Consider the following 25313-nt stretch of genomic DNA (forward strand, 5'->3'; position numbering starts at 1 on the left):
ATTACCAAGCTTGGGATGTGCATGGAGCAAGTGTGTGAATAAATAGCTTATTTATATTTAGTTTATCGACTGCTGTTTTTCTGTTTTGCTTTTACATGTTTATGGCCTATCTAGCTATCTAGCTATCTAGCTATCATTATCATCATCATCTGTCATCATCTATTATCTATCTATCTATATCATACTGTAATTTTACATTTTGTTGCTGTTACTGTCATGGCCTGGTTGGACGCAGAGGGAGAAACCAGCTGGGGAACTATCAAGGGAAGAAAGCTCAGAGCCCGGGTAATGGTGGTGGGACAACAATGCGTGGTCAGAGGGAGAAGACTGGGAAGAGGAGGTGTCAGAAGCTGAAGAGGTAACAGGGCTTAGTGAGCTGGGAGAGTCTGTGGCAGAGAGTAGCTCAGAATCAGAGGCAGAAGCTGAAGCAGCAGGAGGGTGGGATGAGGGAGGCCAAGAGGCAGAGATGAGTCAGGCTGCTTAAGAGTCAGAGGTGCCTCCCCTCCTGCTGTGACAAGCTCCCCTCCCTGCTTGTTTCCCAGAACAAGGAGGCATGAAAAGGGTGGAAAGGTTGGCGGCATGCAGGCACAGTCTCCAATTGCTTGGAAAAAGCCCTGGAGAAGAGGGGACTTAGACGGCCATGAAGAGATGGGGACTTTCAGTCTTGGCAAACTGATTTTCATGGAGGAAGACTACCAGGCATGATCTGCTCTGCTCACTAGGCCTGACGCTCGTCCACATCTGTGGAGGTTGTGTTTTTGCTAATAAAGAGTTAACTCCATTTTTGAACTGTGTGATTTCTGACTAGCACACTCCTGTGACAGTTACCCATATAGGGTGCCAAGTATGGGAAAGCCGGGATAGATTATGCTAATGCATATGCATAACACTCTTCTCTTCACACCTAATGTGGCCCTCAAAGGACACAGTAGATGGGCAGAAACAAAATACCCAATCCATATATTTCCCAGCATGATTATAACCTCAGTGTGGACAAGGGCTTCCATCAGGTCTTGCAGACACTTGTGTATTAACTCAGCATCTTGTAGTCGTTCGCCTTGAAACTTTATCATCTCCAGCAATTCATCCCAATTGTTCCTGATGAGGGAAACAGGTTGAAAAACGTGAAATGGAACCAGTGCTGGTTCTAGTTGTTTATGCATGCTGAAAGCATCTTTAGACAACTTAAAATATTGTCGATCCCAGACTCATGGCTTAGCAGTTCCACAACAAACACATGCTATAATCCAGCGATGGGGATCTGTCAATAGGCCAGCTCCTTATCTCCTTTATAAATACACCTTGCATCATAATTATATCAGGTGATGGTCACTGAGACTTCACAGCAGCATGCAGGATTGCAAACAGACCTGCGTGGTGCTTTGGAGTGCCACTGATTAGTAGGCTTGAAGTCATCACCTATCAGGTGATGGGCAGTGACTTCAAGCCTGCTTTTTGCAAGGAATGACTACATAATCGGGTTCCTCATGGGTTCCCACTGCACAGCTGATCCAGCCACATCTCTGCTTGCCCCACACCTGACATCACATATGATGTCACATATGATGTCCGGTGTGGGATAAATGGGTGTGGTTTGGGGAAAAACAGCCTCATGGGCCAAATTGGCCCGTGGTCTGGAGGTTCTCGACTTCTACTATGAACCATGAGACAAGCCTCGGTTGGTTACAGTTCATGGTTTGTCTGGAGATATTTAAACCATGAGCCTGAGATTGAACAACATGTTAAGTCAAACTGTGGCTTAGTGCAGCAGCAGAATCACTAGGGGAAGAAAGCAGCCATGGTTTCCTCTCACCCATACCCATGTCCTGAGTGTTTGCATTTTTCCTTGTTTGTGCCAAGCCATTGTGTTACATGAAAACTGGGCTGGTATGCATAGTTTTGTACAGTATCTATTGCTTGCTTTTCCTTTAAAGAAGAAGTCCCAAACAATGCAACCTTTCTTCAAGGTAACACAGTTAGCTAGAAAAGGTCCAGCCTCCAGCAGCTGTAGCTAGTTCTGTCCTTCTTTACAGCTTCCTGTTCCTAGTCATAAAGTGGTGTTGGGAAGAAGACTCCCTTCCACTGTTGTCTTAGAGGTCAAGGTCAGTCCCCTATGCACACAACTCTAAAGGGTCAATGAAACAGTTCTTTGGAATGCTCAACTGTCAGCTGATCAGTATTTCACAAGTTAGTGATAAATCAGAAGGACCAGCTTTGTGTGTCAAAGGAACCAGAATGAAGATCATTTTAGAAAGCTTTTGGTCTTTGAGATCTTTCTTATATATTATTTAATTAGCAAGGATCTGGCTGTGGCCATTTCCTATTTCCCTGCCAGAAGAGAAAGCCAAGGTGACAGAAGATCTCCTCTTACCGCAACTGTTTCTGTTTCTTCCGAATCTCCCGGGATTCAAAATGGCCACGATCCACCATATCCTCTGCTAGCTGATAGGATGCAACAACTCTCTTGGCAGCAACTTCCATCTGGTGCTGGAGCGTTTCATATTTGCCACAAAGATGCTTTCAGAGAAAACAATGAGTGAGCAGGCAGAAGAAATACACACAGTTCTGGGACACACACACACACACACACACACACACACACACTTAGCTATCAACATTGTTCCAAACATTCTGTGTGGCTCTGACTTTTCATTCAATTAAATCTAGCAATAGCTCAGCCTTGCTCTCTCCCAATATATCCTTGCCCAAGTGCTGACATCTTCAGGTGAGTTAGTAGTCTCCTATGGCTCAGATGCATGACTTCTACCCAGCAGGAGCTGTGTGTTTAGTATTGTGGCCACAATTTTATGGAAATCCCTCCCAGTTTAGGTCAGACTGGCCCCAATTAGGTCAGACTACTACTACTACTACTACTACTACTACTGCTTATTCTTCTTCCAGCAGATGGGAAGTTTCATTGTACTGAGTCTCCTGTGCACTGCTTAGAGACTGTTGTGATTAAGGAGCATACCAATGGTTGAAAATAAATAAATAAGTAAATAAATAAAGTTAGTTGCTGATCTCACATGTAAATTCAAAGTACATGGGAGTTCAATGGGCTAGTCCAGACATGTTCAACCAGTCGACCACGATCAACAGGTAGATCCCCGGGTTATCCTGGTGGATTGCGGTCAATCGCGGGATCCTTATCGATTGCGGGATTAAAAAAACTAGGGAATGAATGTCTCCACCCCCCGCCCCCTCACTCTGTCCCTCTGTCACATCACGTGGGCAGTCGTTTGGCATCTGCTTTTGCCCGTTGGTTAGTGGCGGATTTTTTGTTGAGCGATTTATGGGCACTCGCTCCTAAAAAAAGCTCAATAACTCTGGGCAATCCTCCCCTTCCACCCACCCACCTCACGCATGCTAATCCTCCCTCCAATGACAATGGGTAGATCCCTGCCAGTTTGTTTTTTTTATACTGGGAGTAGATTGCAGTCTCTTGGGAGTTGGACGTGCCTGGGCTAGTATAATGACTCGAACACTGCCTTTGACTTTTAAAGCCCTTCAGAGATTGGGAATGGGATACCTGAAGGACCACTTGTCTCCACATGTCACTGTCTATCAACAAAGGCACTTTGGCAGGTGCCTCCATGATCTAAGGTGTGACAAGGGGTGGCTGAAGGGGAAAAGAACTCACTTGCAGAACCCTGATTATGGAATGCTATCCCCAGGGAGGTTCTCCTAGTGCCTTCCTTGATGTCATTTTTGTGCCAGGCAAAGATCACTTTTATTTTCCCATAAAAAAAATAAAATCTCTCTACATTGCTTAAGCTGCTGTTGTCTTTTTTATTTTGGTAGATTGTTTTTATACTGCTACTTTAAAGGTAAAGGTAAAGGTACCCCTGACCATTAGGTCCAGTCACAGACGACTCTGGGGTTGCACGCTCATCTTGCTCTATAGGCTGAGGGAGCTGGCGTTTGTCCGCAGACAGTTTTTCCGGGTCATGAGGCCAGCATGACTAAGCCGCTTCTGGTGAACCAGAGCAGCACATGGAAACGCCATTTACCTTCCCGCCGGAGCAGTACCTATTTATCTACTTCCACTTTGACGTGCTTTTGAACTGCTAGGTGGGCAGGAGCTGGGATTGAACAAAGGGAGCTCATCCCATCACAGGGATTCGAACCGCCAACCTTCCAATCAGCAAGCCGATCAGTGGTTTAGACCACAGCGCCACCCGCGTCCTTTAGATTATGCTACTTTAGTGCTACTTTAGATTATGCTTATTTAATATTCCTGTTTTAATGGTTTTTTTAAAAAAAATATTTAAGTTATCCTGTGGAAGTTTTCAAAGGTGAAACATAATACAAACACAGCAGTTGCTGCTTTTCAACTTTGGTTAAACCACACACCCGCAAATTACAAACGTTTGTTGGGAAACAAAAACCGAGAGTGTTTCAGAAAGGATTATCAATCAGGTTAATTATAATCCTTCAAATTTATTTCAACCAGGCGTACTGTTTGTACTTTTCTGAGTGGCTTATTCTGTCATTTGAAAAACATCCCTGAAATTATCGTATCATTTCTTCATTGACATCTTACAAAGGATTTGGCATAATGATTAACCACAAGTCGGCCACAATGGTTTCATCACTTGCACAATCCATCTTAAGTCTGCTAGATTCCTAAATTGTCAGCTTGCGAAAGGTAACAAAACTAATTCACTTCTTGATATTACACCCAATCCTCTTTATGAAGGCTCATCAGAGCTTGGTAGTTGTTTCCATTAAAATATTTTGGTGTAACAAAGCTTTGTTAAGCAGGGTGCATTTTAATATATCTTGCTGTCTTTATAATATAACTCACCAGGACGTGTTCATAACTGGTCCCATAGCCATTGGAACTGGCTACCTGCTTCTGCTGACTGATCCAGTCTTCCAGATCCTCATATTCCCTTAGAAAGTCATGCAATGTAAGAGTCTCCTCCAGCCTTTTGCCCCTTTTTGGAGAGAGAAATAGATAATAGCAGCAGTGCTGTCAAGGCAGGACTTTTGCAGCAGATGTCCAAGGCTCCACTCAACAGAGTGACCAGTTGTGCTGGCTGATCACATTTTGAAGGAAGTGAAATAAATGAACCATCTAAAGGGGCTGGAGGGAAATCATAAGACCATTAAATCCAGTGTCTAAAATTACTTGGGGACTATACAAAATGCAGTTGAGATATGTACGTTCCCCAAAGCCTTTTGGGGATCTTGCATAAAAGCTAGAGAATGTACTAAATTCAGCTGAGATATACACTTTCTCCTAGGCCTGTTGGATTGTGCATATTGACTGGGAAATGTGAACAATTCTCTCTTCATGGGTGTATTATGTATACATTCTCCTGAGGTCTGGTGAATGTGTACAGTGGCCAGTTAATATGCTCTTTAACCCCACCTTGAACTGCATATATATCAATATCATAGTTATACTTAAGGAAATTGATTCCTGTGAATTTTCAAGAGAACTGACTTGAGCTGTATATCCAAGACTGAAGTATGAATCACAATGCAATTATATTGGTATTTCTTATATTGTACCTTTTTTTACTTTTCTGTAAGCTACTTTGAGATACGTAGTGAAAAATGGGGTATAATTTCCTGAAATAAACAAACACTGCAACCTCTGTCCAACAAAGTCCTGTTAGCACAAGGACTTTCATTTGCACAGTGGGACTTCCGCTCCCTGCACACCCACCCCACCAATATTTTCTGGGAGTTCTGTCTGGAACAATGCCTCTTTCTGGAGATTTGATGGAGGAGGAGTACATCTGCTGCCTTCTAAGAGTGCTTGCTATTTGTCTCCACTTGGTAAACAAAACAAAACAAAACAAAACTTTATAGGTTTCCCATACTCTCTCATTCACAGGAAACCAACTCTGAGTAGTACTAATGATTCAGGGATTGTCCAATGTTCTGAGAAGTAGGAAGTGTGCAACAATATGTACTGTATATGCATTCATCAACATTATATTGTGAACCACCCTGTGATCCTTAGATGAAGGATGGTATAGAAATTTAAGAAATAATAATAAGCATGATCAAAAGCCAGGGCCAGCTCAAGATATTTGTGGCCCATGATGAATTATGATATGTCCCCCACTCCCATTCCTTTCTAGAAGCTGACTGGACTGCCAGCTGGATCTTACTTCAACACTTGGTGTCAATGGGATGACATCTTCCAGCATACCCGAAGGCAGCAGGCTAGTTTAGGGGTATCTGATAGGCCTGTGGCACACATAGCTCTGATCTCCAACAGAGGACAACAGCTGAGTTGGCAGGGCTCGGGAGAAATTACTGCCTCCCAGCATCTGCTGCCTGAGGCAATGGTTTCACTCTGCCTAATGGTAGGGCCATCCCTGCCTAAAAAGCCTCTTGAAGGGATCAGAAGTTTTGCTATTGATTTTCATATGGTTTGGCAGAAGATCAAAGCCCAACAAAATACCATGCAAAGAACCTGGGACTGTTATTTTCTTACCTTGCTATGGCCATATTTTGCAACTCCTGAATCTGTGATTGAACTTGTTCCTGAGGTGCGTCAACTTCATCATAGTGGATGGAGCCAGAGAGGGGCAGCGTTTTGGCAGTTTCACCTAGTTCCATTACTAAATTCTGATAGATGTTGATTTCATGCTCCAGGGCCTGACAGAAAGCAAAGTTCTAGCTGAAGTAAGAACTTAGGTGAGGCCAAACATACAAAGTTGAGAAGCAACAGCTGAGGTGCCAATGTGAGGCTAGAACTTTTATTGATAATATTATATTCATCATCATACATGTTATATATTATGTATTTCTATACAGTTCATATTTGATTTGACAAATGCTTCAACAAACATCAAATAGATTGAGACTAAAACAAGGATATCGAGGCCAGACATTTTCCAGCAGATTTATTCCTGGCAAAAGCAAACAGTCTGCGTATTTAATTTTTGCCACCTTCAGGCAAACTGCAGGAGCCAATTAATATACCAAATATATGGATGACTCATTATTGGAAAGGCTAAGCTATTGCCAGAAGAATTATAGCTGTTTTCCAACTAAGGAAAGCATTATCACTTCATGATTAAATCTTACAGAACTGGTTCTGGGGGCAGAAATCTTACATATGGCAGTCCAGCAGGGCTCTATAACACAGGCCTGCAGCAAGGATTCTCCTGGGACAAAGGGAGAGATGAGGGGGAGATTCTGGGGACTGGGGTGCACTTTGAAGGACCACATACAGTTGATTCACTGTGTTGGAATATTATATAACATTGACCTGCTATACCTTGATCAAGACACAGCCATTTTAAGTTTAGCCTCCACAATGTGTGTGGCCATTGGGCAGGTATCCTTAAGGGTAACCTCAGGCTAGGAAAGAAACTATTCAACCTCTTCAATAATACCTGCTACATTCATTGGGGCAGGGGTGGTGGGGGAGGAAGACTGTGCACAGAATTACCTTATGTTTCTTAATGAGTTTTTGAGTTGCAGCGCCATCTTTGCCACACTCTTTGCTGGTTACCAGTGGGAACTTCTCTGCTACCCAACTCTCCAGGTCCAAGATATCTATTAAGTACTTTGTAATTTAAAATAAAATAAAATTGTTATTATTATTTTTCTCCTTAGGGAAACTTTTTGTGCAAAATACTATTGTTACAAGTTAAAAAGCAATTGATTCCGTAGGCAAAATGAGAAGCTTGTTGAAATACGCAAAATAGAGGGTGGAATTCAACGTGGTGCTAAGAAGATCATTCTGTAATCTCTCCTTTCACCCAGCATGTGTTGTTTTGGGGGTTCTGACAACTCTCTGGAGAAAATCTGAGGGAAGGATGTGGAATGGGAAGAAGCAGGGAAATCACTCTGGCAGAACCCCTGCATCTCCATTCCAGATTGCAACTAAGCCTAAGAATATGTGATTGCAATAACACAGATTCTGTTCTGTTTACCCCTGCCTCCACTTCCCTTTTCTGTCACTGTCTCCCTTTTGTTAATTTTTTTTTAGATTGTAAACTCATTTGAACAGGAGTATGTCCTCTTGAACTTTATAAAGACAACAGTGGTGACCCCACATTTGCGAACTGGTCCTCAGTTGCAGCAGACACACAGAGTTCATTCAAATCCTATAGACCTTTGGCACCTTGTGCACTTAAGGTACATGGCTTGCAAACTGAGTGAAATCAATATATAGTGAAATATACCTGATGGAAGGCAACAGATTGCTGTAGCTGCTTGATTCTTTCCTCACATGCTTCCTCCAGCTCCTGCCAGCTTTTGCTCAGTTCCTGGCACTTTTCCTTTACTCTCTGAGATGGGACAGGCTTGCCATCTGTCATGGCTCTTCCCATCTCCAAAACCCTAGAGACCTGCTGCTTGTGACCATTCACTTCCACCTGCAATTCCTAGTAGAAGAAAAACATGCAGAAATGCCATGAAAAGGTGAGAGGTAAGGGTTAAAAGTAGTAAAAAGAGGCATTTATAACAACTTAGAAGGTGCTTTCCATTTTTCAGAGCCACTGGGTTATTTCTGGAGTAAAACCCCCAAAAGTCTAAAAGGTCAAATACTATTTAAAAAATAATAATGTAGGTGTTGATCATCCAAATGCCTGGAAATTCCTTTTGGGAAGGCGAATCTCCTTGCAAATTAATTTTGGAAAAGGAACTTATTGTAGGGAGATATATGGTAGGAAAAACACACATTTTGTGGGGCTGGAGTTCTGTGGGGTCTAAATGTTATGGGAGTGCAGAAGTGAAATAAATTTGTAAACAGAAAGATCTTTTCAGCATGTGTGGGAAAGAGGAGTGAAAATCATTTGCCATGTAAAATAAGAACATAAGAAAAACTCCGGTGGATCAGACCGAAGCCCTATCTACTCGAATATCCTGTTTCCTGCATTGGCCAATTGGGGTATGAGAGCAATAGCACTTCCTTTCTCTTGATCCCCAGCAACTAGCAATTGAGAACATATTGTCTCTGATCAGCTTTCTGACTAGTAGCTACTGATAGCTAGAAACAGACAGGCAACATTTAGTAGGATAAATTATTCTGGAAAGCTGAATGCTTGATGGATTAAAGTTACTACCCTATTTCTTAATTCCTAACAAAGAATCAGTGGTTTTCTATTTGTTACACATTGGCTTTAGCACAGGGTGCTAAATATGGCCTTTATCCAGCAAAAATAAAATCAGGAAATATGTCTTTTGGTTTCTGAAATTTTAGAGAGGGATTGCCATCCTGCATTGCCTTTTTCAACCATATGTGGGTTTTTTAATTGCTGTCACGTTGAAGCATAAACTTTTAAAAAAACTTCCTGTCACTCGTAACACCAGAGCTAAGTTTAAACATGTGTCTTATGTTCTGAATATTGTCAAGCTGAGGTGTTTCATTCTGACACTAATTTTCGAGAGAAGAAAGTAAAAACAGATTATTCAAGTAACTTCTAAAATATGTTGGTAATGCAAGATCACCCAGCCAAGTAGGAAGGGGAAAATAGCCATTATTTCATTCTTTATTACATTGATATGGAAGAATTCTTGGGAAACTGAGTAATGTCCTCAGCTTGGACCCCTATACCTGAAGGGCCACCTTTCCCCCATTTGAAGCTGCCTGGATCCTGAGCTTGTCATGTGAGGCCCTTCCCTACATGCCAGATCCAGAGTGTGGTGATTGAGGCCTTTTCTATATGGAACGTTGTCTCCAAGAAGGCCTTCCATGTGCGAACATAAGAACAGAGCAAGAGCCTGATGTATCAGGCCAATGGTCCATCTAGTTCAGCATTCTGTGCTCACAGTGGCCAACAAGATGCTTGTGGGAAGCCCAGAAGCAGGACCCGATGCAACAGCACTCTCTTCTTCTGCGGTATTCAGAAGCATTAGTGCCTCTGACTTGGGAGGCTGAGATAGCCATCATGGCTGGTACCAACTGATAGCCTTATCCTCCATTGATTCATCCAATCCTCTTTTAAAGCCATCTAAGTGGGTGGCCATCAGTGGCTCCTAGGGAAGCGAGTTCCATAGTTTAATGATTCACTGAATGAAGAAGAACTCTATTTTATATGGCCAACATCCATCTTCACAGAATGTCCATGAATTCTAGTCTTAGAGAGGAATAACTTTATCATCATTTAGGTGCCAGGCATTTTAGATTTCTTGGGCATTTTTTTAAAAAAATACTTTTTATTAAATTTTCAAAAGCAAAATCAAATAAGAACATAAGCCAAATTTCCAAAAACAAAGTCCAATTAAACATAAACTCTTACATCCAGCATCTTAGTGTTTTCTTATTTACACTGCGCTTTGTCACGCTCAGACTTCCTTCCTTCCCTGCTACGGCTTTCGCAAATTGACACCCACTCCTACAGATTCTTATTTACCCTCCACCCACATCACAAGATTTAAGTTAGATTTCTTGGGCATTTTGGAAGCACCAAATGTTTGGATGTTTTTATTCTATGCTTTTAAAATACTACATATTTTCATTACTGCATTTTGTTCCTGTTGTAAATTGTTTCTGAAGTTTTTGTTGTGGAAAGTAATAGATAAAGTCAACAAACCTACCCTAAGGAAATTTGGTTTCTTTTTCCTCCATTTCCACTGCAAATTCTATGCTCGCTAATCTCTGTGCAGTGCAACTAGTAAATGATCCAACTTTTCACTAAGCACATATTTGCAATATTTTCTCCATCCCCTGGAGCCATTTAAAATGAGTGTCTATAGCAGGGGTATAAATGCCTGTAGCCCTTGAGATTTTGTTGGACTCCATCAGCTCCAAGCCACATAACCAAATGTCACTGGTGATGAAAGTTGTAATCCAGCAACATCTGGGACGCCACAGGCTCCCTAATTCTTCTCTCTCTCTTTCAGTGGCTGGGCTGATTTGCCAAGAGATCCTGCTGTGAGGAAGTAAATCCTCAGATGATTCTTTGCGTTGGCATAGTACATTTGCTGTTCATCTGTGTTTACAAAACACTGCTGTGGGAACACAGTCGTCCAGTCCAAAACCCAAATGTAAGCTCCTTTCAAAGGCATTCATCTGCACACAAAATTTATTATGCTTTCAAGAGCAGTAACTTGCAACAAATGCATAAAATACCAATTAATGTAATAATATCCCATTACTCCCTCCAGTTACTGAAAACCAAACAATTAAAAACAATACTAAACATGCATACCGTAGCACTTCTGTAAGAACTTATGGCTCATATTTTGTTGAGTCTGCAGGAAAAGGGAATTCCAGAAACATAGGGAAACAGCCATTTTATATTCCAGTGCACAGCTGTTATATTCAGGGTGGCACTCTCTTTTTTCACTATTAATAGTTTTGATTATTCAAGGCAGAGGAAAAGTTAACAAAAAAGCAACAGCCTTTCTAAACACCACTTCACTTATGTAAAAAATATATATGAGGTGATACAATTATGGAATAGTTCCTATATGCTATCAGATAAGCTCGAGGATATCCCTCTTTTGGAATGTGACGGGCAGCAAAAATAATTCATTAAAGCCATATGTTGGAAGGTTGGAAGGTACCTTGTTCCTCTCTCTGCTAAGCACCAGGCTCTCTGCATCTAGAGTTGCCCAGTGGTCTCCAGCTTCACTATGCTTTTGGAGGTCACATACATACTGCTAAAGTACAGAACAATCAAGCAAGCATGTTGCCATGGCATTAGGAAGCTGCCACTTGTTTACCATTACAGATCTCAACCCTACAGCTAGGGAAAGAAGCAAACTCTCCTGAAACATCTTCCAGCTGGTTGGAGAATCAGCTATTAATCTCATCCTGAAATAGAAAACATGCTGTAAACTTGTGACAACGGCTATCAGAACTCAGGAGTTACCTTGTGCTTCTGTAGAAAGCTTTGAGCCACATTCAAGGACTGGCCTCGGTTTGTGGAACTGGCCACTGACATCCGCTCACTAATCCACTTCATTTCCATGTCATGGTAATGGTAGAACTGGAACAATTCCACTCTGGCCTGAAGCAGCTGGCCTCTCTCAGCAAGAGGTTCCTGGAGAGAGGCAAACCTGTGAACCAGATGTTAAAACAATGAAGTTCACACACTCAGCCCAAGAAAATGCAGGATCCCCTCAATAAGCAAACATTCTTATTAGTCAACATAATTGATGAGTCACAAAGAAAAGGTCAGTGATCCAGCTGTCAGTGAAATATCTTCCCCTCTACAGTAATGTATAATTCTGAAATGTTGATTTTAATCTTGTGCACCCAGCTTGCTTTCTACACCCACATTGCCAAAACTAATTAGAAGAACCAGTGTAAAATTGCATGTTGGGAATGTTATGAATTATAGAAGCCAGCAGAGTCACTTCTCCAATCATACTTCGATGCAAATGATTTTTATGTGTTTGTGTCCTGCTAATAATCTGGTGAAGGAAGCAAGAAAGAATAGTGGCAAGCTAAGAATACCAGGGAAGCTGATCAGCATTTTACCGTTGCAATAAAGCCTGTGAGATACTTTAGGCTGAGATAATGATTTGGTCATCCCTTCATAGTAAAGTGGGTATTTGACTCTTAAGTTTTCCACCACATCCAAGCCCAGTACTCTTTTCATTGCACCATACTAGCTCTCTCTGCATTACCTGCTTATGTTATGTTAGGCTTTATTCCAGTGTTATATTTCTAGAAAAAGAGGTGCCAAAACTCACTATGAATACCTCTCTCATTCTCTTAGAATGGCAATGGCGCCCACCTGAGAGGTGCCCAAACTGAGTTCTGGCAAATTCCAGCTGAAAAAAAGTTCATGCTTTATTCTATTGTTAAAGAAGAGAAGAAGAGTTTGGATTTGATATCCCGCTTTATCACTACCCGAAGGAGTCTCAAAGCGGCTAACATTCTCCTTTCCCTTCCTCCCCCACAACAAACAAACACTCTGTGAGGTGAGTGGGGCTGAGAGACTTCAGAGAAGTGTGACTGGCCCAAGGTCACCCAGCAGCTGCATGTGGAGGAGCGGAGACACGAACCCGGTTCCCTTAAAGTAGTCTTCTGAGTTCTGTGGAACAAGCAGTATCAGACTGTGCTTGGCTGAGATATAAAAGTAAATCCTTATGGACAGGAGAATAATGAAGCCTTGTACAATGCACTATGTTTACAGAAAGAGCAACCCACCATTCCAAATACTTCTGTGTCTCATCCAGAATCCTTTCACTGTCAAAATGATTTGTAGCCATTTTCTTGGCATGCAACACAATCGAGCTCATTTTCTCAGCCAATCCCTGCATCTCATTTTCCAGCTGACTGTGTTCCTTGAGCAAATTGCGACTAGAACGCAAGTCATGGCCCATCTCTGCATCTCGAAGACTCTTCTCAACCTTCTCTATCTTCTCTTCAGCATCCTAAAGGGGAAATATTGACATGTGGATGATTCCCCGCTTTGCTCTCTTTCCTCTGGCATAAATTCTCTGTGGCGCTGATGGAATGGTGCAACCATTCAGCAAGCTCTGCACCTTGGTTTTTATTCCTTGGTGCAGAATCTGCTATGAGCACTGCGAATGCTCATTTTCTGCTGTCATAGGAGGAACATAGGAAACTACATTATATAGAGTCAGATCATTGATCCATTTAGCTCATGACTGTTGACACTGACTGGAAGAGGCTCTTCAGAGTTTCAGACAAGGGACAATCCCAGCCCTGCCTGGGGACTGAAACTTGAACCTTCTGCATGCAAAGCAGATGCTCAAGTATTCCGCTACTTTACATTTTCTTTACTAGTTTGAGAACCTAAAACTATTCACTGGTTAAATACTTTAAAACAGGAAGAGGAAACTGTAGCCCTCCAGATGTTGGGTTTCAACTCCCATCAGCCCCAACCAACATGGCCAACGATCTTTTAAAATTTATGAACAGTGGCAATGGCACTCAGTTTAGCCCTAGCCTTCCTGGCGGAAAGGCATTTGCCCCTGACCTCAAGAAGTTCCATAAGTTGTTCTTGCTGTCCGGCCTGCCTCAGTTTGTCTCCTCGCTCTATCATCTTGCTGTACAGCTTCTCCCATTTCTTCTTCAGCTCTGACATTTTATCTTGAATGGAATCTGCAGCATAGTGGTCATCCTGAACCAGCTGTTTTCCAGCCTGGAGAGAGACAGTGCATTTGGTCAAGAGAAAACTCCTGTAGCTCTGGTTACTCCTATCTGCCTCTGTTTATGTCAAAGTCATTGTATGCAGAAGAAGCCAGTATCCTAAAAACTGCAAAGCGATGCTCACCAACCAGTCACTGAACAAACCAACAATGCTGTACATTGGTGGCCCTGATTTCAGAAGGCTGAATTCAAGCTGAACTTAGGGGCAGTGTGTTGTTTTCATCTGTTTTGCTGTAGGAAAACTCTGCTTCCCATCAGTCTTTTGCATGAACTTTGACATCTCTTAACACCATATGATGGGAAAGTGCATGCATGCATACATGCAAACAAACACTTGCTTAGAATGTTCTTCCTAATACATTGCTGTAACTGTTGTGCTACTAGACTCTTTTATTCTTAAAATTCAATTTCTGCTTTTTAGTGTTATATGCAGGCATCCTAAGTGATATTACAAGCAGCAAAGTAAGCAATATACTTGATAGGCACAGTTCTTTGAGGCTATGTACTTTGCTTCCCCTGAAAGCCTAGTTTTAGGCTTCTGCAGAAAGCACCAACACATTTTCAGTTTTAATATTAGAAATATAATTTAAAAACAAAAAATTAATACTAGCTTTTCAGAAACACAGAATTTTGGATCCAGTGCTGTGTGCTGTGCATGTGAGTTGTTTGCTATTAGAATCCAGAAATACCGTATTTTTCGCTCTATAACACGCACCTGACCATAACACGCACATCGTTTTTAGAGGAGGAAAACAAGGGAAAAAATATTCTGAATGAAACAGTGGACGTATCATTTTTGTGCTTCATGCTGTGGCCACAGACATGTGATCTGATGGTGAATTTGGGGTGACCCAATGCAAAAATCCTGAGAATCCCTGTGGATCCATGCTTTGTAACCACGTTTTTGCACCATTGCAGCCCCAGGCAACAGTGGGTGCGTGATTTTGGGGGGGCAGGCTGTAGCCATGGACATGCTATGTGCTCTGATGGTGAATTTTGGCTGACCCAATGCAAAGATCCTGAGGATCCATGTGGATCCATGCTTTGTAACCACGTTTTTGCACCATTGCAGCCCCAGGCAACAGTGGGTGCGTGATTTTGGGGGGGCAGGCTGTAGCCATGGACATGCTGTGTGCTCTGATGGTGAATTTGGGGTGACCCAATGCAAAGATCCTGAGGATCCATGTGGATCCATGCTTTGTAACCACATTTTAAGTGGGGAGGGAAGGAAAAACACAGAAGGCTAAGAATGCAGGAGAGGGCTATAACGTGAGGAAAGGAAGGCAAAAGTCCCCCCCCCCACCCACCCACACAAGCCAGCCAGCGCTCTCTCTCTCTCTCTCTCTCTCTCTCTCTCTCTCTCCCATCTGCATGTTTTCCGGCTGCCTGATATTTATTTTTTTTAATTGCCTTGACAGAAGAAAGCATTTTAACTGCATTAAGAACTATTTAGCAGCGAAACCTAAGCTTTGCCATCCCTTAAGAGGTACAGACACTGTAATCTTCCAGATCGCATGAATTTACAGGCAAAACACTGTTTAAGGATTTCATCCTTTTAAATTGAAGAAAGCATATTTGAATGCTGTGTGTCCCCAAAAACAAAAAGCAGGAAGTCAAATCAGAATTTTAAGCTGAACCTGTAATCTCTCTTCCCTTCACAAACATTGTTCCCTCCGAAGCACAGAGAGGAAAGCAGACACTCTGCTTTCCCCTCTGCTTGCCTGGAGGGGAGGGGCTTTCCCTGCTCTTTGTTCCGTTTCAGCAAACACAGCAACGAAACAGAGCGGGTGGGCAGTAAGACCCTGAGGCAGAATGCAGGAAAGCAACCACTTCCTCTTTTCCCCTCTGCTTGCCTGGAGGGGAGGGGCTTTCCCTGCTCTTTGTTCCATTTCAGCAAACACAGCAACGAAACAGAGTGGGTGGGCAGTAAGACCCTGAGGCAGAATGCAGGAAAGCAGCTGCTTCCTCTTTTCCCCTCTGCTTGCCTGGAGGGGAGGGGCTTTCCCTGCTCTTTGTTCCGTTTCAGCAATCGTGAAGCCCGATTTGATTTTTGTCTGATTTTTCGGCTCCAGGGACCACACATTCGCTCCATAACACGCACAGACATTTCCCCTTCCTTTTCAGGAGAAAAAATCTGCGTGTTATAGAGTGAAAAATACGGTATGCATGGAACTCTTGTCCTTAAATTTGAAATGTTCTAATCAAACAAGGAATTGTTGGCTATTCTGCCAGTCATCAATATATCTCCATGAGACCAGCCTTACCACCATCAGCTCCACATAATGCTTCTTATTGGCCATCATTTCTTGTTCTGCAGCTTCATGCTTTTTGAGCTTCCGTAGTATGTTTGTTGGCTCACGGTAGGACTCATCTGATGCTATCTTGTATTTCTCCTCCATCCACATCAAGAGCTCAGCAGTGTCATGAGTGAACTCCTACAATTGCATTAAATCTCTTTTTTCCCCCATGTACATTTTGATACATTGGAACATATATTTACAGATAAGACAATAAAAACATACATACATTAAACATAGTGTGTATTCAATTACAACATTTAATGTCACATTATGGGATGTTCCTGTGAACCTGACCCTTCGCAGTTACAGCACAGAAAAACATTATGGTTGATTCTTATTTTGAAATTTCTCCTACAGCTGCATACTGGTCAAAATACTCTTTTTAGAGCAGGTTAGGTGAGCCCTTTCTTATCAGAAAGTTGGAATATATGATGCAGTAGGCATTAAAGGCAAACTTGGGCCAATCCCTCAAGAACTTGGTGTGGTAATATGTCCCTGCTGACCCACAATGCCTCTTATCCCTTACATATGAAAGTCTGCTATAAACATCACCAGCATTTATTTCATGCCAATGCAGAATACAAAAGTGGCACACTCCCTGCAAAGAAAGCTTAAGAACAACATACCCATCCTTTAAAACAGGCCCCAGGTGAACTCTTCAGGTTACACTTTAGAACACCAGTGAAAGGTCACAATACCTAATATTTCCCTGCGTCAAAGAATGATCTGCTGTGGAAAGCAAACATATCAAAGAACAGTATCCAGGCCTAACCTTCTCCCTGATATGGTAGTGTCTACATGCAGGTCATTTTTTGTGTGGGGAAGCTTTTAAACATGTGTTATTCCATCCACATTCTAGGATAAACTATATGCTCTTTCTGAATCCAGAGGTTTTTCAACCTTTTTGAGTCCATGGCTCCCTTGACCAGCTACATTCTTTCTGCGGCACCCATGTGGGGCTCGGGAGCCCAGTAATGTCACCCCTTGCCTACAGAGCTTTTTGAACACCCTCCCTTGTGGAGTGTTCCCTCAGCCTCCTTGCCTCTCCCCTCTCGTTGGGAGCCCTCCGGGCAGCTGCTGTTGCTGCACCTGGGCTTTGAACTGCTCCCCCTGCCCCAAAGAGAGGTGCCTCCTCACCCACAGGGCCAGGCCCAGAAGCACCATTCACCTGGGGAGCTTGTAGCCAGGGCTGCTGCAACAGGAGGGAGGGAAGGAAAGAGGGACAAAGGCCTGTGTTGCCCGCAGCACTAACTGACCATCATTCAAGGCACCCCAGGGTGCCACAACACACTGGTTGCAAACCACTGTATAATCTGATGTCATGAACTACAGCTGCCATCACCCCTGACCTTGGCCATGACAGCTGGAGATCATAGGAGTTGTAGTCCAAAACAAAAGGAAGCCACCATGTTAGGTACTCCTGAACTGGAGAATACCCAACCTAGGTAAGCAAGCAAGCAAGCAAGCAAGCAAACAAAGCAAACAAGCAAAGCCCTTCCAATCTCTCTACATATGGTTTATGATACACTGCCCTCTAACCTGTAATAGAAGAGAAGCTAGTAGCCTCTTCTTCCTCTGTTCATTATTATTAATTAGCAATTTCCATCTTTCTCGTATGGCAGCCATTCTCTCCTCAATCCTGTAAATGAAATAAGAGGAGATTCAACTTCTCCAAAAGGTATTACATGGGTTGTGGGCAAGGAGCTCTATCAGAAATAATTTGCAAAGTTGGTAAAACATTTCATCTCTTTGTACCTTAGTAGACTGATCTACAGGGTGTTGTGGCAGTTTAGGATAGCTGAATATCTAACTCAAATTAATCCACAGTTTACTCTGCTATTCAGTATAAGACATTTGGATTTTTCTGGCTAAAGGAAGGCAGGCTAATGCTGTATAAATTCCTTTTACAAAGGAATAAAATCTAATAGCATTAATACATGACACAAAAAATGTAAAGGGCATTCTAATGTGTTTCTTAATATCATGCATGAATAGGCCTTGGTCTTTCCTGTCTTCCAGATCTAAATAAATGAAAAATGAAAATCAAATACGTACGTGTCAGAAGCAAAATGGCCCCTTTCCACCAGCTGATATCCATGCTCATTGACTGCATTTATTCGCTTTTTCAGCACCAGTAGCACTCGTTCAAAATCCTCATGCCGCTTCAGGAGGCTCTGAATAGAACCAACGTGGTCCTGAAGATATGGAAAACAAGCATGACCACACCCCACGATGGCTGAGCACGACCCTACCTCCCACATTCACTGGACCTTCAACCTTCAAATGAAGGTGTGATGAGAACTTCTGTGAACTTGGCAGATTCCCACAAAAATCAAAGCACTTTTGAGTGGGTGGAGTATTTACAGATGGATGAGGTGGTCAGGTGACTTAGCATTCAGCAGTCAGTTTGCAAATGGTGCTGAGAACGTTGATATGTGAGGATGCAAGACTGTCCGTGGAGATGGTCATCTTGTCCCACGTACGATGTTCCCAGGAACTATGCTCCAACATCACAACATTCCCAGCACCATTCGGTTGGCAGCAGGTTGTTGAATGCAGCAGTTTGCCTTCCCTTAATGTTAAGGAGACAGGGGGAATTGAAAGATTGTCCTCAGCCTTCTCTTCAAATAATAAACATCCTCTCATTCTGAATTTTCACTTTCTAGTTCTCCTGCACTGCATGTCCATTGCATTCTCCTGATCTTTGGGTAGATTTCCAACCTCCCTAGAATCCAACCAAACACTGAGAAGTCCAGGAGGTGGGGTATGGGTGTTCAAATTAGCCCTAATCCCACATCACGGTGCAAGCATATTTATTCCTTCATTTATCATTTTATCTATTTCATAATATTTATACACTGTTTGATCATGTAAAAAACCTCAAAACAGTTTACCAGAAGTTAAATTACTAAAACAGATTAAAATTCACAACTTCATTATTCTTACAGCAGTTTCGGAGACGGCATCAGATATGTTTTAAGTCATAATATACTACAGCTTATTTTGATGGCAATGAACCAAGGCAAGTCTAGGGCTGAGGCCCTCCATAGACCCCCCTCTTCCTCTGGCACAGCCGTAATCAGGAGACTAGAATATTTCATTTTCTTTCTGATTAACCTAAGTTCAGCATTATATTAAAAGCCTAAACTGTGGTTAATGTAAACCTTAGTTAATTGAAACAAGGTAGCTTCATAAACCATGGTTTAAAGTTTCAAATAAACCATAATTAAGGGTAACTACATTTTGTTGGGTTTAGAGCACATGACAAACTGTGGTGAATCAAAAACAGAAGAAAAAGTTTCTGATCTCCTACTTTCAGTTGTGTCAGGAAAGGGAAGGGGAAGAGGGGTATACAGGCCCAGTGCTGAGCTAAGTTAATTCTCACCACAATAAACCATTGCTTACATGATGTTCAAACACAGCTACAAGGTTTTCCATGATATCAGAACACGTTATCCATGAAACCAAGGAATTTTCTCTACTCATACAACTCATATGTGTATAACAGACGTATATAAAAATACATATATTAATTTTCTGCAGAGAAGAACATTAAGATTTTTTTTAGTGGGGGAGGCTTAATAGCATGGCTTAATAACCCCCATTCTCAGATATATGCAAGATTAAACTGCAAAAAACCAAGTGTGTTTTGTATTTGTTGTGGTATTTTTATATCTCATCCTAACTTTATAAATATTGGATGAGATCCAACGTAGCATGGAGGAGGTTTTTAAAAATATTTTTACACCAAGAATTTATTACCTCAGATACAAATTACTAACTTCTACTCTGAATTTGAATATGATCAGCTTTGTAGCCATAAGTATTTACCTCAATATTATCAGTTCGCAGAAAGGCCTCATGGCTCGAGAGAGCAGCATGGATGCCATTGATTTCTCTGTTGAATTTCTGAAGTTCAACATCTTCCTGGAGCTTCTTCCGCCGCTTTACCCACAATTCATCTAGCTCATTCCTTTGCTGAGCAAGCTTTTGCACAGACTCACAGATTTCCAAAGCCTTGGTGTTGAATGGGCCATCCATTATCTTCTGACCCAACTCTTGCAGCTGCTTAAACCTGTGAAAGTTCCATGGAAATGGCATGTATTATTGTCATAAGTGAAAACCACATCTTCATCAAGAAAATGCATATTTCCTTAAGAATAAACTATTTTAATGACCAGTACTTTATTCATGGAAACCTGTCACTTTTTCAGTCTTTCTTCAATTTTCTTTTTTGGAAACTTGCAGAAATGTGATCTATAAATAGCTATATTAAGGACAAAGCAATAAAAAGATGTTTTCTGAGGAAAGACCATGGGTGGTATCCAATTAAGTCATACTCAGAGTAGACCCATAAAAATAAGTGGACTAAAGTTAGTCTGGTCCATTAATTTCAGTGCATCTACTCTGAGTTTAGCTTAGTTGGAAACAACTTTGTTTTTAAAGTTCCTGAAATTTAAATTAAATACAATGCTTGCGCTGATGATGTAAATAAAGTATGCATTTGGTTATGATATTCAATGTCATTTTGCTGATGAGTCTAACTTCTTTTCATACAATGAACTCTTGAAATATCATTCAATTCAAACATGCACATAGCATACAGTACCAGAAGTTTAGTACACATACAGTACCAGAAGTTTAGTAAGGACAGCCATCATAGGTATCTCATGCTCTTCCCTCCCAAGTAGAACAGTATTTGGTACCATGTAAGAGTGCTAAACATGTTCTGGGACAAAGGTTAATTAACATGGTGCCCTCCATATATTGTTGGACTAAAACTTCCATCTGTCGCAGCCAGCATGGTGAGCAATTGGTGAGGCTGTGGGATAAATCAGCCTCATATAACCTAAATTATTCTGCCTGTCTTTTCTTGCTGCTGTATAGAAAAGCACACAAATCTGACCTTTGAAGAGTTTGAAGCAAACCTTTGAAGTAAACCATTTTAAACTTATGCAGTGTGTGGTCTCTTTCTATTCTAAGGGAAGTGACTTTGAAAGCAACTTTGAAGGGTTTTTTTAAAAGGTCTAACAGACTATATTTCCACACTTTACTTTGCTGCACGTTCTGTGATTTTAAATCTCTGCTGAGGCTCTTTCACCAAAGAGTACTTGCCCTAAACCTGGATCTAGGCATCCAGGGAATTCTCTTTTTTCATTATACCCATATCTAGTATTTTTCCCTTTTACCAATTGTAAAGGGGAATTGTAGTCCAACAATGTATGAAGGACACCATATAGGCTACCCGAGTTCAGGGTCTTCTCCTTTGCAGACTTCTTTTATGCCTCTCTTGCAAAATATGGAATTGGTACACACTCATACACCTTTGAAGAAGGTCTTTACCTGTGGTTTTGACTGTGTATCTCTTTCAGCAAATCCTGGTGTTCCTTTAGCAGCAGCTCTGCAGAGGCCACATCTACCCCCATTTCCTCGCTGGCCATTTTCTCTCTCATGGCATCTGCCCACCAAAGAAGTCGACGGCTGTCTTGCAGGAAGGCCTGTTGGTCCTGTGCTACTTGCAAAGCCTTCCCCTTCTCATCTGCCTTTGACTTTAGCAATAACAGGAGCTCCTCCATATCTTCAACCTGTTCTGTTATGGCCCTGCTCTCTGCGGGATTGGTATCCTTGATCCTGCATAATGAAGCCAAGACACGTTTTTGAATTAGTGCTAGGGCTCAGATCAAGTTCATTATGACCTGAACTGTATTCCACCAGTATCCATCAAGGAATGTCAGCTGGGAGATTTGGTTGGATGTGCTGGAGAAAAGCAAAAACATTTCCTTCTCTTGAGTGCTACCCTCAGCTCCTTGGATGAAAGGTGGGACAGAATAATGTTTATCATCATCAAGAGGAAAAGGAGGGAACCCTATTCTGCATGCTATGGGGCTCTGAACATATGGGTGGCTTCCAAGAAAATATTAAAAATACAATAAAACATCAGACATTAAAAACTTCCCTAAAATGTACCATGATTCTCTACAAATTCCACTGTACACAGTTAATGTGTGTGTGTTTTGGGGGATGCCTATGGGTTGTTGAATTGCATGATATGTCCTAAATCCTATCAATGACCGCAAGCGCTGTGGATTATTCATTCTCCACAACCAAACTAGATCCAAGTTCCTAATAATTCAATAAGGTAGAAGACCTGTTTGAAAAAGAGAAGGAAGCCATTACTGCACCCAGAGACAGCAATTCTTGCTGCTACCCAGCAAGAACAGAATACACGCCTACCAAAGTAGTCACCAGATCTCCCTCTTCTTACTTTAAATCCCCCTGAAATCAGGGCCCCCAGGACCGACTACAATGCACCAAAGGGCTGGTTTCTTACGATTTGGCGACACTCTTCAGGTATTCAATTTTTCTCTCCAGCACTAAGACCTCTCGCTCAAAGTTTGTCAGCTTGCGCGCCTCAGCCGACAGAACAGTAGGCATGTTCCCATGTCCTAAGTCCTCAAGGCGGGCCATCTTGTCTTGTAGCAGCCCTTGAGTATCCTGGCAATCCTGAAGGAACGTCTTCACGTCAGCCACGCCAATCAGCATTGAGCCCTTCTCCTCTTTCAGTGCTTCCAAGCGCTCCCACCTAAGAGCAGAAAAGTAAAGAAGGCTGCTGCAGTGGCGACTATGCTGTTGGACTATGATGAGAGAAATGAACTCTGCACATGCTCAGGGACATTTTACTCTAAAGTTAATGTGTCTCAACATGTGTATCATATTCTTATGAAGAACACGATGGTGGTTTCAGTTTGTAGCCTGCTCTCGTCTGTGCGAGCAAACAGGCACCTCAAAAAGAACAACACAATTGCAACTTAAATTATATAAAATAATTAACAATTCATCAATAAAACAACCACCTTCTAGAAAACACTATGTCTAAACCAGAAGTTACATTTAAAGTAAAGCTCATCCCTCAGACATCACAGGGCTAACTCTATATATGAACCACCATTTACCTCGCATTTATCTCTTTCTGATGGACATGAATCTCATTCTGTTTTCCAGGACTGCTCTTTGAAAACATATCTGCTAAGCAACTGATCTCATCCAGTTGCCTCTTCCCAGTAGCCAATTCCGTTAGAAAACTCTGAACAACAGAAGTCAACAAAGACAGCAGTAATAATTTATTGTTTAGCTCTTTGACGTTATAGAATTTAACTAACAAAAAGAATCTTTGGTAACCTGCTTTACACATCAGTATCTAGAGTTTTTCCCCTTGAAATTCTAGCATGAAACTGCTGAATTAGAACTGAATAGGGTGTTTACTTCTCAGGAATCAGGCATGAACTGAGATCACCAACTGCTGCTTTTGTGAATGGTCACTTTGCTTATGTAATGGTTTACAAAGAATGGTCACAGACCTTTTTTTATATTTCACTGCTGTTTGATGCACTGATTACAACATTTGTGTGTAAGCACCCACCAGGGGCGCTCACTTGCCCACCCCCTTTGAGGGGACGTAGCCATATGACGCGTCACATGACACCACCTGGCATGTGCCGGGTGGGGGCAGGATGCGCAGAGGACAAAAGCAAAGATCTTTATTGTCCCAGCTGCTGCCTGGCTCCTGGCAGCCCCCTCAATATCCGGGGGGGGGGGGTGAGCCCCCTCTGCCCCCTATACCCGGCACCCCTGGCACCCACACACCCACATCCCTGCCAGCTGAGTGTATGATGGAGTGAACTGAAGCCCATGCTATAATAAATTTCCTAGTCTTTCAGAAGCCACAACTCCTGTTTTTGCTGCTACAGACTGAGACATTTCTGGAAGTTCTCTCAAGGTTATTATCTTCAGGTTACTTTCCCAAACAGATTTAATTTATTTCCCACGTTAACTTCAGTGGTGTGATGCTTCACTTTTACCTAGTTGTTCCTGTTAACACTGAGAAGCAAACAAGTGGATAGTCCACATTCTTTTTTTAGTGAGCAAGTGATGTGAAATAATGTTTCCTTTGAAAATCCACACTTTGACAAACAACAGGAAATTTCAGAGTGATTCAAAAATGTGTCTATTAAGAGAAATCCACACAAAAACACTGAAAAAAATTCACTTATGCAGAAATGTGGAGAACTGGATTTAAGATTGGAAAAATGAGAAGTTAAGCCCGGTTCGAAAACAATTCAAGACCTCTTGATCTTCTCAGAGTTTATTGATACTGTTTTAACGCACTTCAACTTCTGCTCCATCCAAGTGTCTTCAGCATGGGTCAGGGGTATCAGCATAATACCACCCTCCTGGGATTTTGGCCCACATGTGATTATTTTCCAAAGTGCCTATATTTATAGCAATTGACTACCGAGCAACTATTGTTATCAACAATAAAACGGACCTATGTACTATGTAGGTTTGCAAGTCAAAGGCACAACTCCATTTCTAGGGCTAATTGTTTAGCCTGTGCTCCTAATACTGCCTTGTTTACGAGGTATTAGAACTGCAACAAAGTGAATTTGAAATAAATAGGGTTGGTCTCCCCCCCCCCCATTTAACCTTGCAGGCTTTTGACAGTTGCTGGGAGTCCCCCCCCCCCCCCAATAACATATCTCTGTCGCTTTTTACTAAAATCAGAAATGGTTCCTCTAAATTCAACCCTGACTGACAGACTGAAGTAAATTATGACTCTGAGTAAGAATGCCAGGGAAAATGTAGGTGGAAACAGCACCTGGTATTTATGCTGTGTAGTCTCCACATTATCTGCTGTTGGCTGAATAGTCTGAACAATTTTCTCTTTGTCATCCATCCAAGACCGAAATTCTTCACAGGAACTGTAGAACTGGTAGAGTCGGATCCTTTCTTCTAACTCTTTTCTCCTGTGCTGTAGGAATAAGTATCCAAACACTGTATGAGAATAAATATGTTCTGATACAAATATATCAACACAAAGGCAGTATATGAGGGTAACAGATTAAAAACAAATTCAGAGCTGAGGCACCAACAAATCACCAAAAGTTAGCTATTTGTGTAGTCCT

The 25313-nt window shown here is 41.9% G+C and overlaps 1 protein-coding gene across 2 annotated transcripts in view; it reads right to left on the reverse strand.

Annotated features, from left to right (window-relative positions):
- Positions 1-25313, reverse strand: part of SPTBN5 (spectrin beta, non-erythrocytic 5) — a 113291-nt gene that overhangs the window by 64507 nt on the left and 23471 nt on the right. For both annotated transcript variants that reach the window (XM_080996177.1, XM_080996178.1), the window contains exons 14-30: positions 25007-25159; positions 23304-23434; positions 22682-22933; positions 21694-21981; positions 20182-20425; positions 18406-18545; positions 17890-17989; positions 16315-16485; positions 13878-14042; positions 13082-13308; positions 11796-11982; positions 8160-8360; positions 7421-7537; positions 6458-6621; positions 4808-4940; positions 2372-2517; positions 984-1098 (exon numbers count right to left, since the gene is read on the reverse strand). In XM_080996177.1, the coding sequence (XP_080852303.1) occupies positions 984-1098; positions 2372-2517; positions 4808-4940; positions 6458-6621; positions 7421-7537; positions 8160-8360; positions 11796-11982; positions 13082-13308; positions 13878-14042; positions 16315-16485; positions 17890-17989; positions 18406-18545; positions 20182-20425; positions 21694-21981; positions 22682-22933; positions 23304-23434; positions 25007-25159 (2934 nt within the window). The remainder of the gene's footprint in view (positions 1-983; positions 1099-2371; positions 2518-4807; positions 4941-6457; positions 6622-7420; positions 7538-8159; positions 8361-11795; positions 11983-13081; positions 13309-13877; positions 14043-16314; positions 16486-17889; positions 17990-18405; positions 18546-20181; positions 20426-21693; positions 21982-22681; positions 22934-23303; positions 23435-25006; positions 25160-25313) is intronic.

This window comes from Podarcis pityusensis (genome assembly GCF_964106645.2).
Source record: "Podarcis pityusensis genome assembly, chromosome: 1".
Classification (NCBI taxonomy): domain Eukaryota; kingdom Metazoa; phylum Chordata; class Lepidosauria; order Squamata; family Lacertidae; genus Podarcis; species Podarcis pityusensis.